The sequence below is a fragment of the Hyalella azteca genome, unplaced genomic scaffold (genome assembly GCF_000764305.2).
Source record: "Hyalella azteca isolate HAZT.00-mixed unplaced genomic scaffold, Hazt_2.0.2 contig12663, whole genome shotgun sequence".
Lineage (NCBI taxonomy): Eukaryota > Metazoa > Arthropoda > Malacostraca > Amphipoda > Hyalellidae > Hyalella > Hyalella azteca.
In genome coordinates, this window is record NW_025942615.1 from 450,849 (window position 1) to 472,739 (window position 21,891).

Here is a 21,891-nt window from a genome sequence, read left to right on the forward strand (position 1 = left end):
TGGCCTGCTTCGATTCTTTATTATGCAATGTTTTATCAGATATTAAAATAAAGTTTATTTTTGCTGTTTTGACTTATGTTGCAATATTTATATTGATTCAATATATAGATATATATTGCAATATATTGACTCAAGTTGCAATATTTTCCTTCAATTAAATAAATTGCGAGAGCAATGCGCTTGAGGTCGATCTCCATTTCCCAAGAAGGAAGCAATGTTACGAAGGTTTAAATAACTGAACAAGAAATTAATAAACAATTCGTTTTTCAATTATTTATTCTAAGAAAAAGTATTCGAAGAAAATATTCATTGTGTTGATCGATTTCAGTGACTTCAAATAATATTAATAATTGGAATAGTAATGTATGAGCTTTGTAATCTAAGTTATTCAAATTAACCTGGGAGATCTAAGTTAAATGTTATTAATGCGCGTAAAATGAATTTGTTGCATGCGGTGCAAAGCTCAAAATTCCATGTTTCGTGCAGAGTCTGAACATTTGATATGTTGCGAGGACGCCAAATGCTATGTTTCGTGCAACCTGAACATTTTTAATGATGGGAACAATGCGGACAGCCGAATGGAGTGAAACAATTTAGTGCAGGGACAGCAGCGGAGCTCAAAACGCTCTCAGAAACGCTCTCAGAAACTGCCTTGTGTTCAGTAGCTTTAGTGTCGTGTCAAAATGACATATATTTTCATTCCGATAAAATCATCCACGTAAATAAAAATATGATAGCGAGCGGTAACAATAATATAGGCAAAGATATCATGAGTTAATCGCACTTCCGTGGAACAACCCCATCTGTATTCTGTAGTGGAGCAGCAACCCTGACGACCAACAGACATAAAGCTTCAAGCTCAGGGCAAGACATTTCCTCATTTTCAATACCGCATCTACGCTTCGGCCAGGAATCCGAAATTTCTTAGCACCCTCACGGTATCATCCTTTTAGGCTTTTTACGCATAGATTCTCCAAACCGCAACATCAGATTGACAGATTCTAATTACGAACATAGGAACTTACATGGAATTTGAAAATATGTGTATAATATGGATGAATAATTTTCCATTTTATACTTCTATAAAGATATAAATATCTATTTCAATTAACTTCACTAAGTGTGTAACACTATGCTAGTATCACACGATTGATACGTTTGAACGAATAGACAGCGTCATGGGCGGAGAATTAGTTTGTGATAGTCTCCACTGAATTGATTGATAGAAAATTATCGCAACGAGGGGTAACTTCTTGATCTTGTTTCCGGGAGAGATACGCGGAAACACCTTATTATTCCCATTAATTATTGTTAGATTTTCAGTAATTATGAACATGTACAGCATTACTCACGCACGAATTGAAAAACAAAAAGTGATATGTATGCTGAAAACAAAATATATTCTAAGTCTCGGTTCATGTAATTTGCTTTGTATCTCGCATTACTTCCACTTCTTGTTAACGTAAATTCGACTCTTTTCACCGAATATTAGCTTCTCTACTATTATCGGCCGCTCTTAACCACCCGCCTTATGTTACTCTCCGGGAACATACCTTTCAACTTGAATTATGCGTAAACTATTGAGTGTTGCAAGTTGAGTATCAGTAAAAATGAAAACTAGAATGAAAACAGGTCCGAAGTCCGAACCACTAAAATAAATGCATGAATTTTATTACATCATCAATAATTTCATTCATAAAAAATATATTAACGAATTTATTTCTGCATTATTCACATAGCCACATCTTAACTTACTAGTAGGAAATTACTGATATTAAAATGTCTGGGGAGGCGTAATGAAGTATTTTTTGTTATTTTTCCCTGGTAACAAGATCATGAGGAAGCACCACGTCTCGAGAATTTTCTATCAATTAATTCTGGGAGATACCATGACAAATCAATCCTCCCATCGTCTCGCTGTCTGCTCAAGCCTATCAATCGTAAAACTATTCGAAATGAATATTCACATCTTCCATATTATAAATGATTATTGTAATGATTATAATGTACAAACACTATCAGTTCAAGAAGCAATAGACTTTAAATAAATATTTGTATCATCAATATTCCTGACAATACATAATGTACAATCAATATCAGTTCAAGAACGAAAACACTTCCCAGCACGATCGCTGCTGCGTCGTCCGACTCTCCTTGGTCCCTGTGTCCCTGTGTCGTGCGTGGAAATTCACGTCTTGCCTTCCTTAATTTTCTTCTCCTTCTTCTTTTCTTCTTAATTTTATTTCCTTCTTCTTTACTTTTTTCTTCTTTTCATTTCATATTCTTTCCTCCTTCTTTTCTTCCTTTGCCTTCCTTCTTAACAGGTTTAGACTAGTGAGTCCTGAATATAGATTTTTTGTAGACATTACCTACATTACTTTTTAAAAGAACCTAATAGCTTCAAGATTTACTTGTGTTGATTGCAGTAGAATTTCAATTATAAAATGGGAATTTAAGCGATGCCGGCACACGAGTGCACAAGTGGCTTGATGTTTGAAAACGAACGAACTTTAGATCAAGTACTGAAAATTTATATATACGAAGTAAAGGAAGCTAACATAAGATTTCACTTCAAGCATTAAACATATGAACTTACAATGGAAGATCAAGGCCAAATTTTCTACGTTGATACTGAAATGTGTTGAAAATGCAGAGCATAACAATCCCAGATGTCATATTATCGCGAAACTTCGTTTGTTAGCCATCAAATTTGTGTACGACTGTACGTCATCAGTATCCATGGGCCGGGGTCAACGCGCTGGAGAAATTGTCCTCCAATGCAGAACCCGATGTTATTAATCATTTTTGAAGGCTGAGAAGCCACTATATTGCGATAGATTTGGGAGCGTTTATTGTGTGTGGGGTGCGACCCTAAAGGATTCTGTATCATGGGTAAATTTGTTTTGTAAACAAATTCAAAGACCTGCTTATTAATAAAATTAGCACATTGATGTTTTGTATTTATTTGGTGGTGTGGTTTCAACGAATATGTCAGCTGTGGAAAGAGTGTGACTGTGGCATGTGGCGTGTCTGTGGCATTCGTGCCTATATGATACATGTCGCGTCCGACGATTACCTCGGTCAATGTTTGCTTGTGGTGAATATATATGGCGAGGTGACTATCGATAATTTGGACGGGAGATCGAATGGCATTTGCCGACTAGGCACTGCCACATAACTAATTATGAGAATGTCTTTAGAACACACTAGCGATAAACAGCACATGATAGGGAAATGTGATGAATTAGGGTTATAGTCTAATTTCAACTCTAAATCAACTAATAGGAAACTAATCTAATGGATTTTCCAACCCAGCATTTCCAGTACACGAAAGTACTCCCAAACCTAGAAATTTATTCACTTTAAAGCGGCAAAAAGTCTGTAATAATTTCACAAGTTTCATTTCAGCAGTTTCTAATAAAGAATGAGCATTCATAACTTATCAAATTCAACTCGAATGTTCTCCCAAACGTAGAAATTTAGGTATCTACTTTTAAGCGAAAATAGTCTGCTATAATTTTACGAGTAGCATTTAAGCCGTTTCTAAACTGGAATTAGTATTCATAACTTTTTAAATTCAACTCGAAAGTTATCTCAAACCTAGAAATTTATTCCTTTTTTAAGCAGCGAAAAGTCTAATATAATTTCACGAGGATCAGTTCAGCCATTTCTAAAGTAAAATTAGCATTCATAATTTTTTAAATCCAACTCGAAAATTCTCCCAAACCTAAAAATATATTCAATTTACGGCTGGAAAAAGTCTGCTATAATTTCGCGAGTATTAGTTCAGCCGTTTCTAAAAAAGAATTAGTATTAATAACTTTTAAAATTTAGCTCGAATGCTCTCCCAAACCTCGAAAGTTTTTTACATTATAACAGCAAATAATCTGTTATAATTTCACGAGCATCAGTTGAGTCGTTTCTAAAATAAAATTTGCATTCATAACTTTTTAAATTCAAATTGAAAGTTCTCCCAAACCAAAAAGTTTATAAACTTCAAAGCAGCAAAAAGTTTGTTATAAGTTCACGAGTATCAGTTAAGCAGTTTCTTATATAGATTGAGCATTAATAACTTTTTAAATTCAATTTATTTACGGCACTGCGATTTTGTAGAATTAGTCCGGGACTCTTGAAGGATTTATACTGATTTATATTTAAGGACTGGAGAACTGATTTATATTTAAAACCAACAGTTTAAATTGACAGCTTCTTTACTGGTCGGAAAATTCAACAATTACGAGTTATTAACGTATGAAATTACAATAAATTTTGATTCAAATCACAATGCTCGGCCGTAACATGGAACAAAGTTGTATTGAAAATTACTGTTCAATTATTAAGCAAAGGATTCAGGATTGGCAGCGAGTAAAGAGAAACGAAAAAGCTTTCGTTTAAAATTGCAGTGAATATTAGTATTAGCATAAAGTATTATTGTGATATTAATAATAATAAAACAATATAATAACAATAAAGTACTATGTCTTGAGTGGTCATAAATTCAATAGTCGACGTTTGCTGCGTTTCCTAGCTTACCTCCTATACCAGCAAGATCAAAGATGGAGGCTTAAATCCTTCACTGCCACAATAATTTAAGGTACGTCCTTTGGTAGGGCTAAATTAGTTCAGGAAGCCTTAGACATTGGCCAAAGTGCATCACTATCGGGACAAATTTTCTCTCATTACTCTGAGTGATGTGGTGTAAATGTGCCCGAATAAATCATTTGCTACTTATTCCAACTGATATCGATCATTACCAACATCATCGTTAAAAACATTCATGTTGAGTACTTATATAACAAAGTAGTACTTTTACCGCCAAAATATGTAGCGTCGCTGAATGTTTATATTATTCAGAATATTATTATTACTATTATATATAATAGTGTTATTATTATTATTATTATTATTATTATTATTATTATTAATATTATTATTATTATTATTCCCTGCGTCGCGCGTCCATCTAAAAAATTCAGACCAGTTTAGGCTAAACTATAGCGGGCAAGATGCTCCTGTTTGTTTTTACTAAAAGTTTCCGTTTCAATCAATTCAGCAAAATATTATTCACAATCAATAGTGACATTCATTCAGTTTTAGTTTGATACAGTGATATATGCGTTGTAGTGAAGTTTTTGCACCGCGGTGCCGTCCAGTTGTAGTGCCAGTGATCTCTACACTGCGGTGTCGCACAGAACACCTTGCAGTGCTCCGGTGAAATACTGTCTTACTCACCGTACCGCTCATTAAAATTGTTCAATTCTTCAATCTCTGCTCAGTTTTGGTATCTTTCTTACTTTCAATTCAACTCTGAAAAATACGGGTGACTTGTATTTATTTTTTGCCTGACATTTCGAGAGATGCTGAAGTTATCGCTTAGATCTTATAGATAAAGCGATCGATACGCGTCTCAGTCTGTGTGTATATCTGAATATCTCGTTGTAGAGGACTTATATTTGTTGTTACTTAAGTTGTTTATGACGCTTAGTAGATAATTGCGACAAACAATCTATCCTCGGCACGTGGCACTGTAACGTATCATTTACATTGGCACTTGAATTGAAGTTCGTTTATTAAATTGTAATTGAAAATATTGGGTAATTAATATTGACCGCATGTCTGATCAGTTTATAAGCAGTGAACACGCAAATTAACTAAACAAGTTCTCCATATACTCGTAGCAAAAAGAAGAAGTAGAAATTATCTCGAATATCCATTAGCGTACGAGTCTTCGAGAGGCCACGCAGCCTGCATACGATCGACCGGCTAGAACTTGTCCGTAGCAACGCTGCGTTGACGACGCTTGTTTCGTGGTCATCTACCTGACGGCGTTATACTGACGACTTCTACTCAACATCACTGTCATCTACCTGACAGCGTTATACTGACGACTTCTACTCAACATTATCACTGTCATCTACCTGACGGTGTTATACTTTCCACTTCTACTCAACATTATCACTGTCATCTACCAGACGGCGTTATACTGACGACTTCTGCTCAACATTATCACTATTATATAATATATTTCTATTTTGTCATCTATTTCATTATGGTTCTCGAGTAGGACTATAAGAGACTTTTCGTGGAAGGAAACATCTCGTAAGTAATGCAAATATTTAGACATAATTTATCTTTGAGATATAACGTCACACGTGCAAGAAGACACTTGATGGTCTGTATTCGATCGATAAATATCCCATTGTTTCTATTTTTATATTAAGGCTGTAAAATTTTTATGTAAATGTTTTAAGTAATATTCTTGCTTCGGTTATCGAAATTATATAATAATACTGATCGAATGTTTAAATAATCTTGCTGAACCGCTTTTCTCCATCACTTAGATATGATATTGAGCAAAGTCGTGTCGAGGTTTGGGGTAACATATCCCTGACAATAAAATAATAATTAAAAATAATAAAGAAAATATGCCAATAGAAGTTTCTACTGACAATTTGCAGGGGATGCAAGGCGAGGGTATTATTCGTTATTTGTATTTACATAGAAATGCCATGAATTGAGTGCCATGTATAGAAGTGTAAGAAAATTACGGTTTACGAATACCGCAACAAAATGAGCCTTCTCCCCTAACTTGACAACGTTGCGTAGGAAGCTAACGTAGCGTTTACATCAAGTTCATAATCATTATCTTCCGGACGATCATCATTAGAGGTCGGTTGGGCTCTAGGCCACGTGAATCTAGTTCAGTTTAGTTCATTGTAGCTAATTCTTCCTATGTTATTCCTTGTAGATATATCCTGTCAAACTATCTCTTTGATTTGCTTTTACATTTCTGATAAAAATCCTTTTTGCCAGGGATATTATTTAATACAACGTCTTTGTAACATCTAAATTATCCGTGTCGCAATCAGCTCTTAATAAAATTCATTCATTCCAGTCAGTCAATTTAATAGCTAACCTTCACTTATATCACGAGGCTATACCAGTCAACCTATACCTCATTATTGTACGTGTAGACTAGAACCCCACACGAGGACCCTATCACAAAATCGCAAAGTTCCTGTCATTCATTTGAATTCATTCCACTCAATTCAGCATCCATTCAAAGACACATTGCACAATACTTTCATTTTTTTATTCAACATTATTAACATCGAAATAATAGATCATTGCATTTTCATTCGCTAATTGTATTTCTCCCAACAGATCCTACAAGATGGCGAGCATGACAGATGCATCAGAAGTCGGTTTGGATGGCGAAAAATTCAAATGGACTTACCGTAATACTTTCGGTAACTTGTGCCTCAGCCCGAAGATCATGGGGCTTATCCTGAACAGAGAGTGCCAAGACAAGAAAAGTCATGAAACTTATAGACAATACCTGGATCGGCTTCGGAGAGACAAAAACGAAGACGCTTTCTCCAACACAGAATGGAAAAAGGCATTCGGATTCTTGTCAAAGGCTTTTGAAACAGTTACAAATCCCGACGAACAAGACGTCACTGCCATCTTTAGTCTGTTTAATTATATTATCACAATAGTTCGCAAAGATAGCTCAAAAGATTATCGTGAACTGCTGAAAAAGTTAAAAGAAGTCAAGGACTGGCGGAACAATTCCTTTCACAACTTGCAGGCCGTTGAGAGCAAGCAAAATTTCGAAGGTCTGCGAGCAGCGCTGGTTGAGCTGATAGATGAAGCCGGAAGCTTCTATTCTCTTAACCAAGGAGAGATCGAAGATATGAAACATGAGCTGAGCGATGACATTGCAAAACTGCAATCAACTGACAAGACGAGCCTTTACTACTGGTGTTCGAGGCTGATGGTGAGCGGAAAAGCAGCCTTCAGACTCCTCTGGGAATCCAGACTTTCCGGTGAGGTGCTCAGTCTAGGCAATGAAACAATAAAGGTGAAACGTCGGGACGTGTTCCACGCCCTCGACCTGGAGGTGAAAGCACTATCTGGCGGAGAAGTTTTCCCTTATTTCAAGATTTTTGGAGCTCCGGAGAAGATTGTAGTGGTGACGGGCGTCGCTGGAGCTGGCAAGACGACTCTCGTCAAGAACATTGTGCTGCAATTCTTCGAGCCACTTCCAAAAGCTGATGATTTCTTGAAATCATTTAATCAAGTCATCTTCTTCGAGTGCCGTGATCGCACCACGACAACATTGAGTGACGTCATCGAGCAACACTTCGAAGACTTGTGCATTGAACTAGGGAAAGAAAATATCCTCAAGGCTCTCCTGCGTCTTGATGTCTTAATTATAGTCGATGGCTTCGACGAAGTCAATGACGTTTCCAAGAAAGTTGTTATTGAGGTAATCGAGAAGACAAGGCGCAACAACTGCCGTGTGTTGATCACGGCTCGTCCTTATGCCGTAAAGGAGAAGCTGGAGCCACTTCTGACGAGTCATGATGTCAGCTTCACTCAGTTCGAAATCATGCCGCTTACGGAGCTTGACGACCAGCTGGAATTCTTGAGGCGGTATGAAGAGTCTTTGAGTGATGGAACGCCGACGGGGGAGATGACAAGGAGCTTCATGTGCCTCAACAACGATATCAGAAGTCAATTCTCGGAGCCTATTAACTTAGTTCATTTCTGTGAGATGCATAAGTACTTCCCTGAGGCGATACCCTCGTGGCAAACGCCCGGGGACGTGGCACCAGATAAGCTACGACTGTACAGAAAACTGCTTCACACCAAACTATCGGGTTCGATTGATGAGGACTTGGACGTCCTGGTGGACAACATGTTTGCTCTCGTCGGTGCTGAAGCGTTGAAGCTGCTCCGCGACAACGTCCTGACTTTCTCAGAAGCGGAGTTGCGGGCTATTAAACCGAGATGTCAGGTTAGACTAAAAGGAGATGAAAAGTCCGATTCTGCAGTTGTGCTCTCAATCGTGTTGAAAGAGCATAAGCCTCTGGGATTGAACAGGAGTTCAAGCTATGAATTCAAGCACAAGAGTGAGCAGGAAATGTTTGCAGGTGATTACGTTGTTCAGTGCATCATTGGAGAGAGCGCCGACTCCCTCAATAACATCCTAGGAGTCCCAAAGGAAGAACTGAGTCAGTGAGTATTATTATGTGATGCATTTCAGCAGTGAGTAGCATAAAGATTACAGCCATCATAAGAGAACAGCACATCATGTGAAAGACACGCAGGATACAAACATATTTTGTTGCACGACAGCCTAGTTGGAAACAGACAAACATTTATATTGTGGTCCAGCAGACCCGTCGGAAACGGATAAATTTTGTGTCATACCAGTCCAGCGGGAAACACTCATTTCGTGACACAACAGGCCAGTAGGAAACTGACATATTTAGTTTAATAGTAGACTGGCAAAGAACCTGTGCAGGTTACCTATCTTGTTGAGTGAATGCACTGCCCTAAACTCCACAGTGAATCTCCACATGCGCTTCTTCCCCAGGCTGCGGGAAGTGCTGCTGTACGTGGTGCAGATGCTGAGTAGGGACAGCCCCCGCCACTTCCTACGACGGTGTGGGGAACTGAAGGAGGCGCTACGCGACGCAGGTGTCACCGCCGCCGATGTGATGGACTGCGTCACGCGCTGCCCTGACCACGCGGAGCAAGTGGCCGAGCTCGCCACTTTGACGGAGGACGAGGACTGGAACGTCAGAAACAGTGGGTGACGTTCACTCGTGTTGGGTGTGATGGGTGACGTTCACTCGTGTTGGGTGTGGTGGGTGACATTCACTCGTGTTGGGTGTGGTGGGTGACGTTCACTCGTGTTGGGTGTGATGGGTGACATTCACTCGTGTTGGGTGTGGTGGGTGACGTTCACTCGTGTTGGGTGCGGTGGGTGACGACCACTCGTGTTGGGTGTGGTGGTGACGTTCACTCGTGTTGATACAAATGCTGCTTTACTGCTTTGTCCACGACAGCGCAGCACGAAATCATTTGACTTTGTTCCATGTTGTCCGCCGCAGTTCGCCATGTCTCAGCGGTGACGAAAATGTTGCGGCATTCGCGGCCGAAGCATTTGGTGGTGGAGATGGAAGCCGCCGCCTTGAGAAAGGCGCAATGGGGAGAGCTTTTAGCGGAGGCAGGCGGTGTGGACGTCAGGCTTAACCTGTTCCATCCTTACGATTACCAGCCTCCTTACTACACCTACCAGCCCCATGACGACCTCCTCCTGCCGCTACCAAACAGCGGGTAAGAGCTCTGAGGGTACGAGTGTCCTGAGAATAGAAGGTAATGACTAAGATTCTGCCCAGGGATTGATGTGGATTAGAGTGAGTTAGTCTGGGTACCAGACTGAAATCAGCGACTGGTCAGTATAAATGACTTCATAGTATCCTGAGAGTATGGCTCGGGTTTGTCTGACGTAGTCCTACCCCGCTTGTACGCTGCCCAACTGAGGCACTTCAGGCCCATAGCGGCAGACCCTAAGCAGAAGCTTCCAGGTCGTTCGAGCTTGAGCACACCCCTTGCCCAGCTTCTGCTCCAGAAACCGTCGGTGCACTTGTACGCGGACGTACGAGTTCGTTTGTAATATGTCGGTATTCGTCTCCATGTAACTTTGCACACTTCAATGCAAGCTTATATCTCTAATAAATATTTTATAATTCAATTATTGCAGTTATATTGCATTTAGCTGATTTTGGCATTAGTTTCGTTATAAATTAAATAAAGGGGTAACATCGCCAGATACGTCATAACATAACATAACATAGTGATGTCGGCGCTGCAGTGTAGGCCTGATGTGGCCTGTCGCCGATTCTTTTCCTTTTTATGCCTTGTTCACAGAAGATCTAAAATCGTGTCATTTGACCGGATCTTTTCATGACTGACGATAGTTTGAAATAGCTACTAGACTTCCACCGGGTTCGATATGGTGCTGGGCATTTCAAGTCTGAACATATATTTTTTCCGTAGCTTTATCTAGTCTGTGAACGCGTTCCAACGATGCAATCGGGGAGGCTGTTCCACATGTCCGTGATTCGAAGCGAGAAGAAATGTTGTCGCGTGGAGAAGTTGCAGTGTGAAGAAGTTGCATTACTCATTCTTGTCATGCTAGACAAGAAAAATTATGAGACTCTTCCAATTAGCTCCATCGGAAATTAGTATCATTGTTATACTTTTCGTTCATTTTATATTGCTTGGGTTAGCGTCGAGATAGTACCGTTCTTGACAGCTTAGTTAACTGGGCTGACACGTGGCAGCTGCGGTTTAATGCTGACAAGTGTAAAGTACTTCACCTCGGGAAGAACAATGAACAGCAAGATTACAGTATGAGAAGACATGGTTGCAACGAGAGAGTAATGATTGAAAAGTCTAGTGTGGAAAAAGATCTCGGAGTTTATGTCGACAAGGAGCTGAAATTTTCTAAGCATGTTGAAACGCAAGCTAACACATCCAACAAACTTCTTGGACTGATCAGACGCTCATACGAGTTCCTAGATGCAGAAACGATGAAGCAGTTGTTTGTTGCCGTCGTACGCCCGAGTCTAGAGTTTGGAAACGTTGTGTGGTCACCGAGATTCGAAAAGGACAGAAATTTAATAGAGAATGTTCAAAGACGTGCAACAAGGATAATTCCAGGCTTGAAGGGCAAGTCCTATGAAGAAAGATTGAAGATTATGAAGCTTCCAAGCCTCAGTTATCGACGTCTGCGTGGGGACCTCATTGAAGTATACAAGTATAATCATGGTCTATACAAGGTCCCTGAAGGGTTACTAGAATTTGAAACAAGAACCAACACCAGGGGCCACGGCTATAAGCTAAAAAAATTGCGCTGCAACTTCTCCACGCGACAAAATTTCTTCTCGCTTCGAATCACCGACATGTGGAACAGCCTTCCCGATGACATCGTTGGCGCTCCAAGTATGAACGCGTTCAAGAACAGACTAGATAAAGCTATGGAAAAATATATGTTCAGATTTGAAATGCCTAGCTCCTTATCGAACCCGGTGGAAGTCTAGTAGCTTCTTCAAACTATCGCCAGTCATGAAAAGATCCGGTCAAATGACACGAGTTTAGATCTATGAACAAGGCACGAAATGGAAAAGAATCGGCGACAGGCCACATCAGGCCTACACTTCAGAGCCGACATCCCTATGTTATGTTATGTTATGTAACCTTATGCAAAGATCCCGTAACACTTTTACTGTTCCGTTTAGTATATTATCGCGGACTTCTTACATTATATCTTTGGGACAGTGCGAAAATGTTTTCCCACGCGCATCATTACTCGGTGTTCTGATTTTTTTCCTTGCTAGTTGAGTTCAGTGTTTCATTGCAATATGCATTTGAAAACAAGTATACAGCTAGCCCTCAATTACCCTACCCTCATCCCTGCTTGGGAAGAGCGGGTGTGTGCGTGTGAGTTTTTTTTCTGATGGAAAAAAGCCCGAGCTGCTGCAGAAGCTGGGACGGACCCATAGTAATACTGTCTAATAGCTAGCAGAGTAAGAACCAGACTCTCGTAGCGTAGGATCGGAGAGTAGGACCTAAAGATTACGAAGAGCAGCTGATTTGCCTGCTCCCTGAGTCCTAGGCGGAACCTACTTCAGAAGTAGGACGCATGAAAATTTTATTAGGGGAAGAACTCTGCCAGCACAGTTCAATACCGTCAGGGGTTGACGGTATTGGGGCTGTTCTGAAACAAGCTAGACGTTAATATGAGAGGTAATTTAAAAGGAAATGGCATGAAGCGCAAGCACCTACCCTCGCCGCCGCTCACGGGCCACCGATGGCCGTAGCTAGAGGAGGATATGCTGTGCTGTGGGGTTAGAGCGATATAACTCCTGAACTAACTAAATTATAAGAATTTGTTTAATTATGTCCATCGTTTACAATCAAAATGGAATTCATTGAAATCAGTGAGACTTGATCATATATCGACATACTTTTTGACTTTGTGTGGGTCATCCTGACCCAGTTTGGCCCGGCAGAGGGCATAGCAGTGCCTTGCACTGAATTGGTGAGACCGAGAAGCATCAAGATGCAGTGAACAATAACCTCGTTACTCAGCATTATTCCCTCACCTTATTTATCTCCCTGAACTGATGGCATTATATTCATGCCTCGCCATTACCCTTCTGGGGGACAGGGTGCGGCTGGTCGGGTTCTGGGGATGCGTGGGCACCCCCGCTGGGGTGGCCGCCCTCGCCGCTGTGGCGCGTGGAGCTGAGCTCCACATCCGCATGGCGGCGCCCCTGGACCTCGGCACCTTCGGTGGAATTAACAGAAAACTCAGTTAGTCTTGTCAATAATGGGTCTGGAGTATGTTACTATAATATTATATATTGTATATTACAATACATATGTCAATACACCTACAATCATCACGCTTATTGTTCGAGTTTTCATACAAGTGACATTTTTAACACTTGAGTTTTAAGTTTGGATGAAAATCGTTTGATCGCCCATGTCAGTACTATAGCAGCGCAAGGTTAGTCGTTGTGCTGTACGGAGTCGCCACGTATAGTCTAGACGTGTCATGTTATTAACATCGGCTGCTCAATTTTCCGTCATTTGTAAATTTTATTGAGAATAGATATAAGGTGTCTATTATTTAAGGATGAAATAGTTGAACATGTTTTATCATTGGGTGCAATTCAGTAATTATACGTAATAACCCTTCAATTAGTTTTTGTTTAATCTGCTAGAAAGTTCAGAGCTTGAACCTCAAACTTTGAATCTTGACCCTGGAGCTTAGATGAGTAAATTTTAAACTAAAGTGCACTTATTTCCTCTTATAAAATAACATATGGGCGGGTTCACCAGGCGAATGCTGCATTTGATGTGTGCCCACAGCACTATCATCACGATCACAATCAATATCTAAATATTGATTTAAATATTCATATATACTATTGTCTCTGCTTTATGATACTTTAAAAACTTTTCATATGCACATCTTCATTACATATTCGCAAGGTTACTATCACCTCGACATTTGTTGCAATAACAGAAGCTATCCAGTTGTTTCTTTTGTATTTTCATATAATATGATGAGGGATCACGTTACTGGGTACAGTCCCTTGAACCAATTGTTTTAGAGTTACATTACATGCCCTCACTGTTATTGTATTACATGCCCTCACTGTTGCCTCATTACATGCCCTCACTGTTATCTAATTACATGCCCTCGCTGTTATCTCATTACATGCCCTCACTGTTGCCTCATTACATGCCCTCACTGTTATCTAATTACATGCCCTCACTGTTATCTCATTACATGCCCTCACTGTTGCCTCATTACATGCCCTCACTGTTATCTAATTACATGCCCTCACTGTTATCTAATTACATGCCCTCACTGTTATCTCATTACATGCCCTCACTGTTATCTTATTACATGCCCTCACTGTTATCTAATTACATGCCCTCACTGTTATCGCATTACATGCCATCACTGTTATCATATTACATGCCCTCACTGTTATCGTATTACATGCCCTCACAGTTATCTAATTACATGCCCTCACTGTCATCTTATTACATGCCCTCACTGTTATCTTAAAACATGCCCTCACTGTCATCTAATTACATGTCCTCACTGTTATCTTATTACATGCCCTCACTGTTATCTTATTACATATCCTCATTGTTATCTCATTATATGCCCTCACTGTTATCTTACTACATATCCTCATTGTTATCTCATTACATGCCCTCACTGTTTTCTTATTACTTGCCCTCACTGTTTTCTTATTACATGCCCTCACTGTTATCTCATTACATGCCCTCACTGTTATCTTATTACATATCCTCATTGTTATCTCATTACATGCCCTCACTGTTTTCCTATTACATGCCCTCACTGTTATCTCATTACATGCCCTCACTGTTATCTTATTACATATCCTCACTGTTATCTCGTTACATGCCCTCACTGTTTTCTTATTACATGCCCTCACTGTTTTCTTATTACATGCCCTCACTGTAATCTCACTACATGCCCTCACTGTTATCTCATTACATGCCCTCACTGTCATCTCATTACATGCCCTCACTGTTATCTTAATACATGTCCTCACTGTTATCTTATTACATATCCTCACTGTTATCTCATTACATGCCCTCACTGTTTTCTTATTACATGCCCTCACTGTTTTCTTATTACATGTCTTCACTGTTATCTCATTTCAGGCCCTCACTGTATCTCATTACATGTCCTCACTGTTATCCCGTAACATTCCCTCAATGTTATCTAATTACATGCCCTCACTGTTATCTTATTACATGCCCTCTCTGTTGTCTTATCATATTCCTTCACTGTTATTTCGTCATGTTCCCTCACTGTTATCTCATCATGTTCCATCACTGTTATCTCATCATGTTCCATCACTGTTATCTCATCATGTTCCATCACTGTTATCTCATCATGTTCCCTCACTGTTATCTCATCATGTTCCCTCACTGTTATTTCATCATGTTCCATCACTGTTATCTCATCATGTTCTATCACTGTTATCTTATTCCCTCACTGTTATCTGACTTTGCATGGCCCTGGCAGCCGTGTACACGCGCCCCTTCTCGCCCCCCGCCTACATCAAAAGGCCGCTGCCCCTCATCCCTTCACCATCGCTGTACGTGGAGGGGGCGGATAGTGGGTGCAGGGGGGCCGTGGCCCACACCATCACCTCCCTCGCCCCTCATAACAAGAGGTGCGTAGCCCCCGGTGCGGCGCGTATCAAAATTAGGTCTCTTTGCCTTATTAACCGTTGCCAAAAATGTTTCATATTATCTTTGTTTCCTATTATATTATCTTCTTATTATTTCTTTATCATATTATTGTTATTATTTCCTATTATATTATCTTTTTTATTTATATTTTAGCCTCTTATTCACAGCGCCGTAAATACTCAACTTTATGATATCATTTCCAATAATAACCTTATATTTTGCTGCTGAGGCTTCCTTGTATTAAGGGGACCGTCTAACCCAAAAATCGAAAAATTTCACTTTTTTCGTTTTTTGGTCCATTTTAAAGCTGCTTTTCAGGCGCATAAATCGGTGTAATTGGCATCTCTGTGCGTGCGTTAGTTTGTTTTTTATTCATTTTAGTATGGTTGGTACTATTGGCCGATATCAGTGCGCCGACCTCTGACGTCGGCTCTGACGTCGCTCTATAGCCGACCAATCGAGCTGGCAATTTTGAACGGCTTGCTTCAGCGGCCAATGAGAGATATCAGGGCGGAGCTCTCATTTTTACGCATCCAATGGTGTAAGCAGCATGCCTGTGCGTGTGTTAGTTTGTACGTAATATTGTGTTTACTACGACGCGATCATTGGTTGCCGTGCTAGAGCGCTGTCGCTATCTAGCCTCGTACCAGCGTTGCAATCGTTCTGTGAGCTTCAGTGTGTTTTGAACTGTGCTACTTGTAGGTGTTGCGAGTGTTTTCTCTCTCCCCCTAAATTTTGTGCAGATTTACAGAATTCTTTGAGGTAAGATGCCGAAGCGAAAGAGGCAGAATTTTGGTAAAGTTGGGTATGTTCAACCGTGTGATCGGCGACCAAAGCCACCCGTTGAGCCACCTACTTGGGTGAATCCTCTCGTACGTCGGCAAGAACTGCTTGCGGCTGCTATACCAGAGAAGGATTTAGCCGATTTACCTAGTCAGGCTCCGGATTCTGGCAGTAACTGCCTAATTCCTGTAACGTTGATAAACCAGCTTTTCCGCTGTAATCCAGAGTGTTCCGAATGTGGCGCCGTTTGCGATGCTTCCGTGCAGATTCTTCATATGGAAGCAAAGATTGTCACCAAATGCAGTAAGTGTAAAGTTGAAGCAAAGTTTTATGAGGCTGAATGTGTGACCGGACTTGACGGTAGAGCGAGTAATTTCACTCTGAAGAATTTGAGCCTTGTATATTATTCATTGATGAACAGTGACGGCTTCGCCGGTTGCAAGCGAATTTGTGCTTCACTGTCAACCCATGGCTTCGCCACCCAAGCCTTCTATGGGCACTGTAACTTTCTGTATAAGAATATGAACCTTTTCTTTACAACGAAGCAAAATGAGATGATAGCAGCCCTGAAGCATGCTTCCTCTGAGAGTGGGACTTACAAGGAAGGCGACGAATTTCTCGACCTCGATGTGAGTTTTGATGGGACGTGGATGACACGTGGGCATAAATCCCATGTTGGCATCGGTTGTGTGATTGAATTGAACACTGGCTTTGTGGTCGACTTTGAAGTTCTGTCAAACTTCTGCCAGTCATGCTTCANCTGGGCAGGCAATAACAGAGCTGGGCAGGCAATAACAGAGCTGGGCAGGCAACAACAGAGCTGGGCAGGCAACAACAGAGCTGGGCAGGCAATAACGTACCCATGTCCCCCACAGGGCGAGGCTGGTGTACCTCCACATCACCGACCGCCAGACTGTGGGGGGACCAGCGGGCGGTGCCCATGGATGATGAATGAACCGTGAATGATGAATGCAGTCATGAATGATGACTAAACCATGAATGATGAATAATGAATAAAGTCACGGATGATGAATAAATCCATTAATGATGAATAATGAATAAAATAAAAAATGATGAATAAAGGTACGAATGTTGAATGAAGCCAAAAATGATTAATAAAGTCATGAGTTGTGAAAAAAACCATGAATGCTGAATAAAGTCTGAATGAATTTCCCACTCAAGTTTCATTCATGCCTCAATATTAGTTCATAAAGTTTCTAAATGTACATTTATTCACAATTCTTCGTTACGCTCCAGCAGATACAAATAATATTTTGAGCTCACTGCTTTTCGCAAAGACAACAAATAACTAAATTTCTGGTGTTCATTTTGATAATTTCCGTTCATACAAAATTATGTTCGTCATTTTCGTCAATTTGAAATGCATTCCAGACAACAATTTTTTGGCTGCACTAAGAAATATTTCATTAACGTATAATCTAAAGCATCTCTGGAATATGTTTCTAGAATGTGTTTCGGACAAAGCAGTCCCAGGCCACGATATCCTTAGCATGTGTTGCGGACGTAACAGTCCCAGGCCACGATATCCTTGGTATGTGTTTCGGACGTAACAGTCCCAGGCCACGATATCCTTAGCATGTGTTTCGGACGTAACAGTCCCAGGCCACGATATCCTTAGCATGTGTTTCATTACATTTTACGTTTGAATGTGAAGTTTCATGATGATCGGATAATAACTTTAGGAGTTATAGGCTATCTCCAATTTAGGTTAGACGGTCCCCTAAGGGGAATGACACTGCAGTCTGTGCGTCTGGGGGAATAAGACTGCAGTTTTTATCCCCCAGGTTCGCAGAGCTCAGGCTGAAGGGCTGCAGACTTCGTGCAGCAGAGCAGCAGCTGTTGTTGCAGGAGCTACAGGCGGCGGGCATCAGGACGAACTACTGGGGCGACACGCGCGCCGAGGCTTTCGGGTGAGTGGACGGCAGATAATCTTTGTTTATTAGTTTATTATTGTAAGATATTGAGTAATGTTTATTATTGAGTTTATTATTGTATGATATAGAGTAATGGCGTAGATTGGTCAGATCCAGTGCACTGCTGTGTTGTGTAGGATGTCAACGAATGGCAACTGAAAAATTGAATACGATGGCCGCAGATAGCGGAGAACCACCTAACCAAATGGCAGGCGATGCCCTGAATGTGAAGCAAACAAAATAACGTCAACTGTTACAGTCTATTTAGGTCAATAACAGGGCTGGGCAGGCAATGACGGAGCTGGGCAGGCAATAACTGAGCTGGGCAGGCAATAACAGAGCTGGGCAGGCAATAACAGAGCTGGGCAGCTGTCTCTTATACACATCTAGATGTGTATAAGAGACAGCAATAACAGAGCTGGGCAGGAAACAACAGAGCTGGGCAGGAAACAACCTGTCTCTTATACACATCTAGATGTGTATAAGAGACAGGTCCCAGGCCACGATATCCTTAGCATGTGTTGCGGACGTAACAGTCCCAGGCCACTATATCCTTAGTATGTGTTGCGGACGTAACAGTCCCAGGCCACGATATCTTTAGTATGTGTTGCGGACGTAACAGTCCCAGGCCACGATATCCTTAGCATGTGTTGCGGACGTAACAGTCCCAGGCCACTATATCCTTAGTATGTGTTGCGGACGTAACAGTCCCAGACCACGATTGAGTGCCTTCCCCTCACTGAGAAGAACATTAGTTAATTAACAAAAGCGACTTTAATTCTATGGGTGAGAACAGTAATCCAAAAAAGCTTGCTGAAGTAGCGAAAAAATCAGGTCTTGTAGGGGGAAGATTTCATGGAGCTCCGGAAGGAAGCGGGAGGGGAAAAACCAGGTCGGAGTGAACCGTGCTGGGGTGAACCGGGTTAGGGCGAGCCGAGGTAGCATATGGTATACTTAACTTCGCAGAAAAATACACAGTGGCAAACTGCACGTTTCAGTAGAAATCCTTGGATGCGAGCTTAAATCGGCAAAAACGGTCCTGATTGGGGAATTTACGAAAGTTTTAAATTTGTCCTTTACACGTACGCAAAGGCAGTAATAACTTCAGGTATGTGGGTTTCTTCGTTCCGAAATTAGGTAATTACCCATAATAGTTGCAATAGAACCTGGATCTCAAACAAAGAAGAGAAATATGCAAATTGTACACCTGCGCAGTGGCAACCACAATTTGAAGTATGTGTGTTAGTCGTTTCAGAATTAGGCAAATAAATGATAACGGCCTTAAAAAACTGGGTATCAACTCAATTTTTTTAAATATGGGAATTTTGCACCTGCTCAGTGGCTGTAATAATTTCAGGTAGGTGAGGTAGATCGTTTCTTAGTTATTATTAACCTAATTGTAGATGACCAGTGTACATTACGAAGGTGGGCTCAACAAATGCATGGAGACAATAGCGTTTAGGGAGTAGAACAATGATTCAAGATGAAGAAGTTGAAGATTCACATCGCCTCTGACTCGACTCGACTCGACTCGAACTGCAGTGTCACTCGACTCGACTCTACTCGACTCGACTCAACTCGACTCGAACTGCAGTGTCACTCGACTCGACTCTACTCGACTCGACTCAACTCGACCCAACTCGACTCAACTCGACCCAACTCGACTCAACTCGACTCAACTCGACTCAACTCGACTCAACTCGACTCAACTCGACTCAACTCGATTCAACTCGACTCAACTCGACTCAACTCTATTCAACTCGACCCAACTCGACTCAACTCGACTCAACTCGACTAAACTCGACCCAAAAGAACCCAAAATCTGTTTTCCAACCACTGTAGACGTTGATAATCACCAAATTTTCTATTTTGCAACTTGTTATTTCTACCTGCTTATCCTGCTGCTCATTTTCAAATGCTTTCTTTTCCTCAAATGTTCGAGACAATTCTGAAAAAGCCAAAAAGTCAAAACCATGGTTCATTTTCCTCGAGGATCTCTCAATTCATTCCTGATGACTTCCCTTTTCCATTTACGACAAACTGCTCATTCCAATAACACCATACTTCCTGCAGTAGGATGATATTTGATGCATACAGCACCGTTTCAACATACAGTATATTGATGTGACTCCTGAACGACAGAATGTTGAAGCTCACGATTTGGTACTTCGCATCTGCCGGATCCTTCAGATGAGTAAACTTTGGAATCAATGGAGACTCCCTTTTCATCCTTTCCATTTCCAGCGTAGGGCGACGATTTGCTCCAGGTTATTTAGGTGCTTTGAACTTCCCTATCAAAAAAAAAGCAATTTAATGTTGTTGCCCGAGAACAACCAAGATATAGCAACTCTCTTGACAAACCTTTCCAGTTTACTACAACTATTGACAACGTTGAGCCCTGAGACTTGTGGATGGTATTAGCCTCTGCCGGTATACCAATGGATATTGCTCCCTCAAAACCACGGTTCTCTTCTGCGTTATTGGGAACTGGATCTTGAGTCGTAGTATTGGTGTCCAATTCTGCTGAATCACCGAATTAACGTAATACTTTTTCTGGCTTGCAGTGCTGCTACTCCAATCGATGGATCACCAAAATCGGTGTAACCGGCAGCCAAATTGTTGTGCAACATTTCATTGAACTTCAGCTCACCAGTAGCTCCATTGAAAATGCAATCCGATACGACGAGATTCACAGTTATCATATACCGGATGCCAACTTGAAGTCGCACGTTTTCCAACAAGCCATGTGTTTCCGCAGCCTTTGAGTTCTGTATAGGCTATAAATAGTGATTGCCTCTTTTCAGTCATGTAATGGACATCAATAACCCGATCAACTGCCTTGAAATTCACTTTATCGGAACTAGTTGACTCCATCTCGATCATTATTTTCTCATTGCAGCATTCAACATCTTTGTTCGTGTAGAATAAATGCACAACACTCTTTGCTTCAATTGGGAGTTGCTCTGCAGTGAAACACCTTGACTTGAACATCCTGATGTTCTGTTCTGTCATTTCTTCTTTTGCCAGTCTGCCCAATGCTTCAGCAAAGGTCAAATCATCTCGCTGTCTCATGATTTGAGACATCCCAAAAAGCGTGAACTTCGGCCACGGGGTGTTTCAAACCAATTGCTGGATAGCTGTATGTTCATCTTCAAAGACATATCCATCTCTCACCGGTCTCAGTTGTTGAAAAACGTTCAAAACAACAATTGAGACACCTCCAAAAGCCTTCCTGGACTGATGGAAGACCTGCCTCAATCTGCAATCAATTTGCTCGAAGACACTAGTTCCCATCATAGAAATCTCGTCGACGATGACCATCTTCAATTTTCCCAGCTTTACTTGCTGTGTATTCAATGTCTCAGCAGCCGAATGAGCTGTCATTCCTATTTCATGTTAAGGGCTGCTTATATACGCTATCTGCTACCCTGATATCCACTATCTTTTTTACACTCTGTAATAAAGTTGATTCATGTTCAGAAACATTTCAGGAAGTTCATTTTCCAGGCAGCAAGTTTTTCAACCGTTGACGACTGTGAAAATATGACGACTGTTCCAGTCT

The 21,891-nt window shown here is 41.0% G+C and overlaps 1 protein-coding gene across 1 annotated transcript; it reads left to right on the top strand.

Annotated features, from left to right (window-relative positions):
- The first annotated feature begins 6,647 nt into the window (after window positions 1-6,647).
- Window positions 6,648-18,330, top strand: LOC108676794. The gene is made up of 7 exons (XM_047883337.1): window positions 6,648-6,669; window positions 7,165-9,024; window positions 9,386-9,600; window positions 9,906-10,131; window positions 13,031-13,176; window positions 15,443-15,593; window positions 18,201-18,330. Exons 2-7 carry the CDS (start codon window positions 7,175-7,177, stop codon window positions 18,328-18,330), a joined length of 2,718 nt encoding a protein of 905 aa, XP_047739293.1. The 5' UTR covers window positions 6,648-6,669; window positions 7,165-7,174.
- Window positions 18,331-21,891: the final 3,561 nt, after the last annotated feature.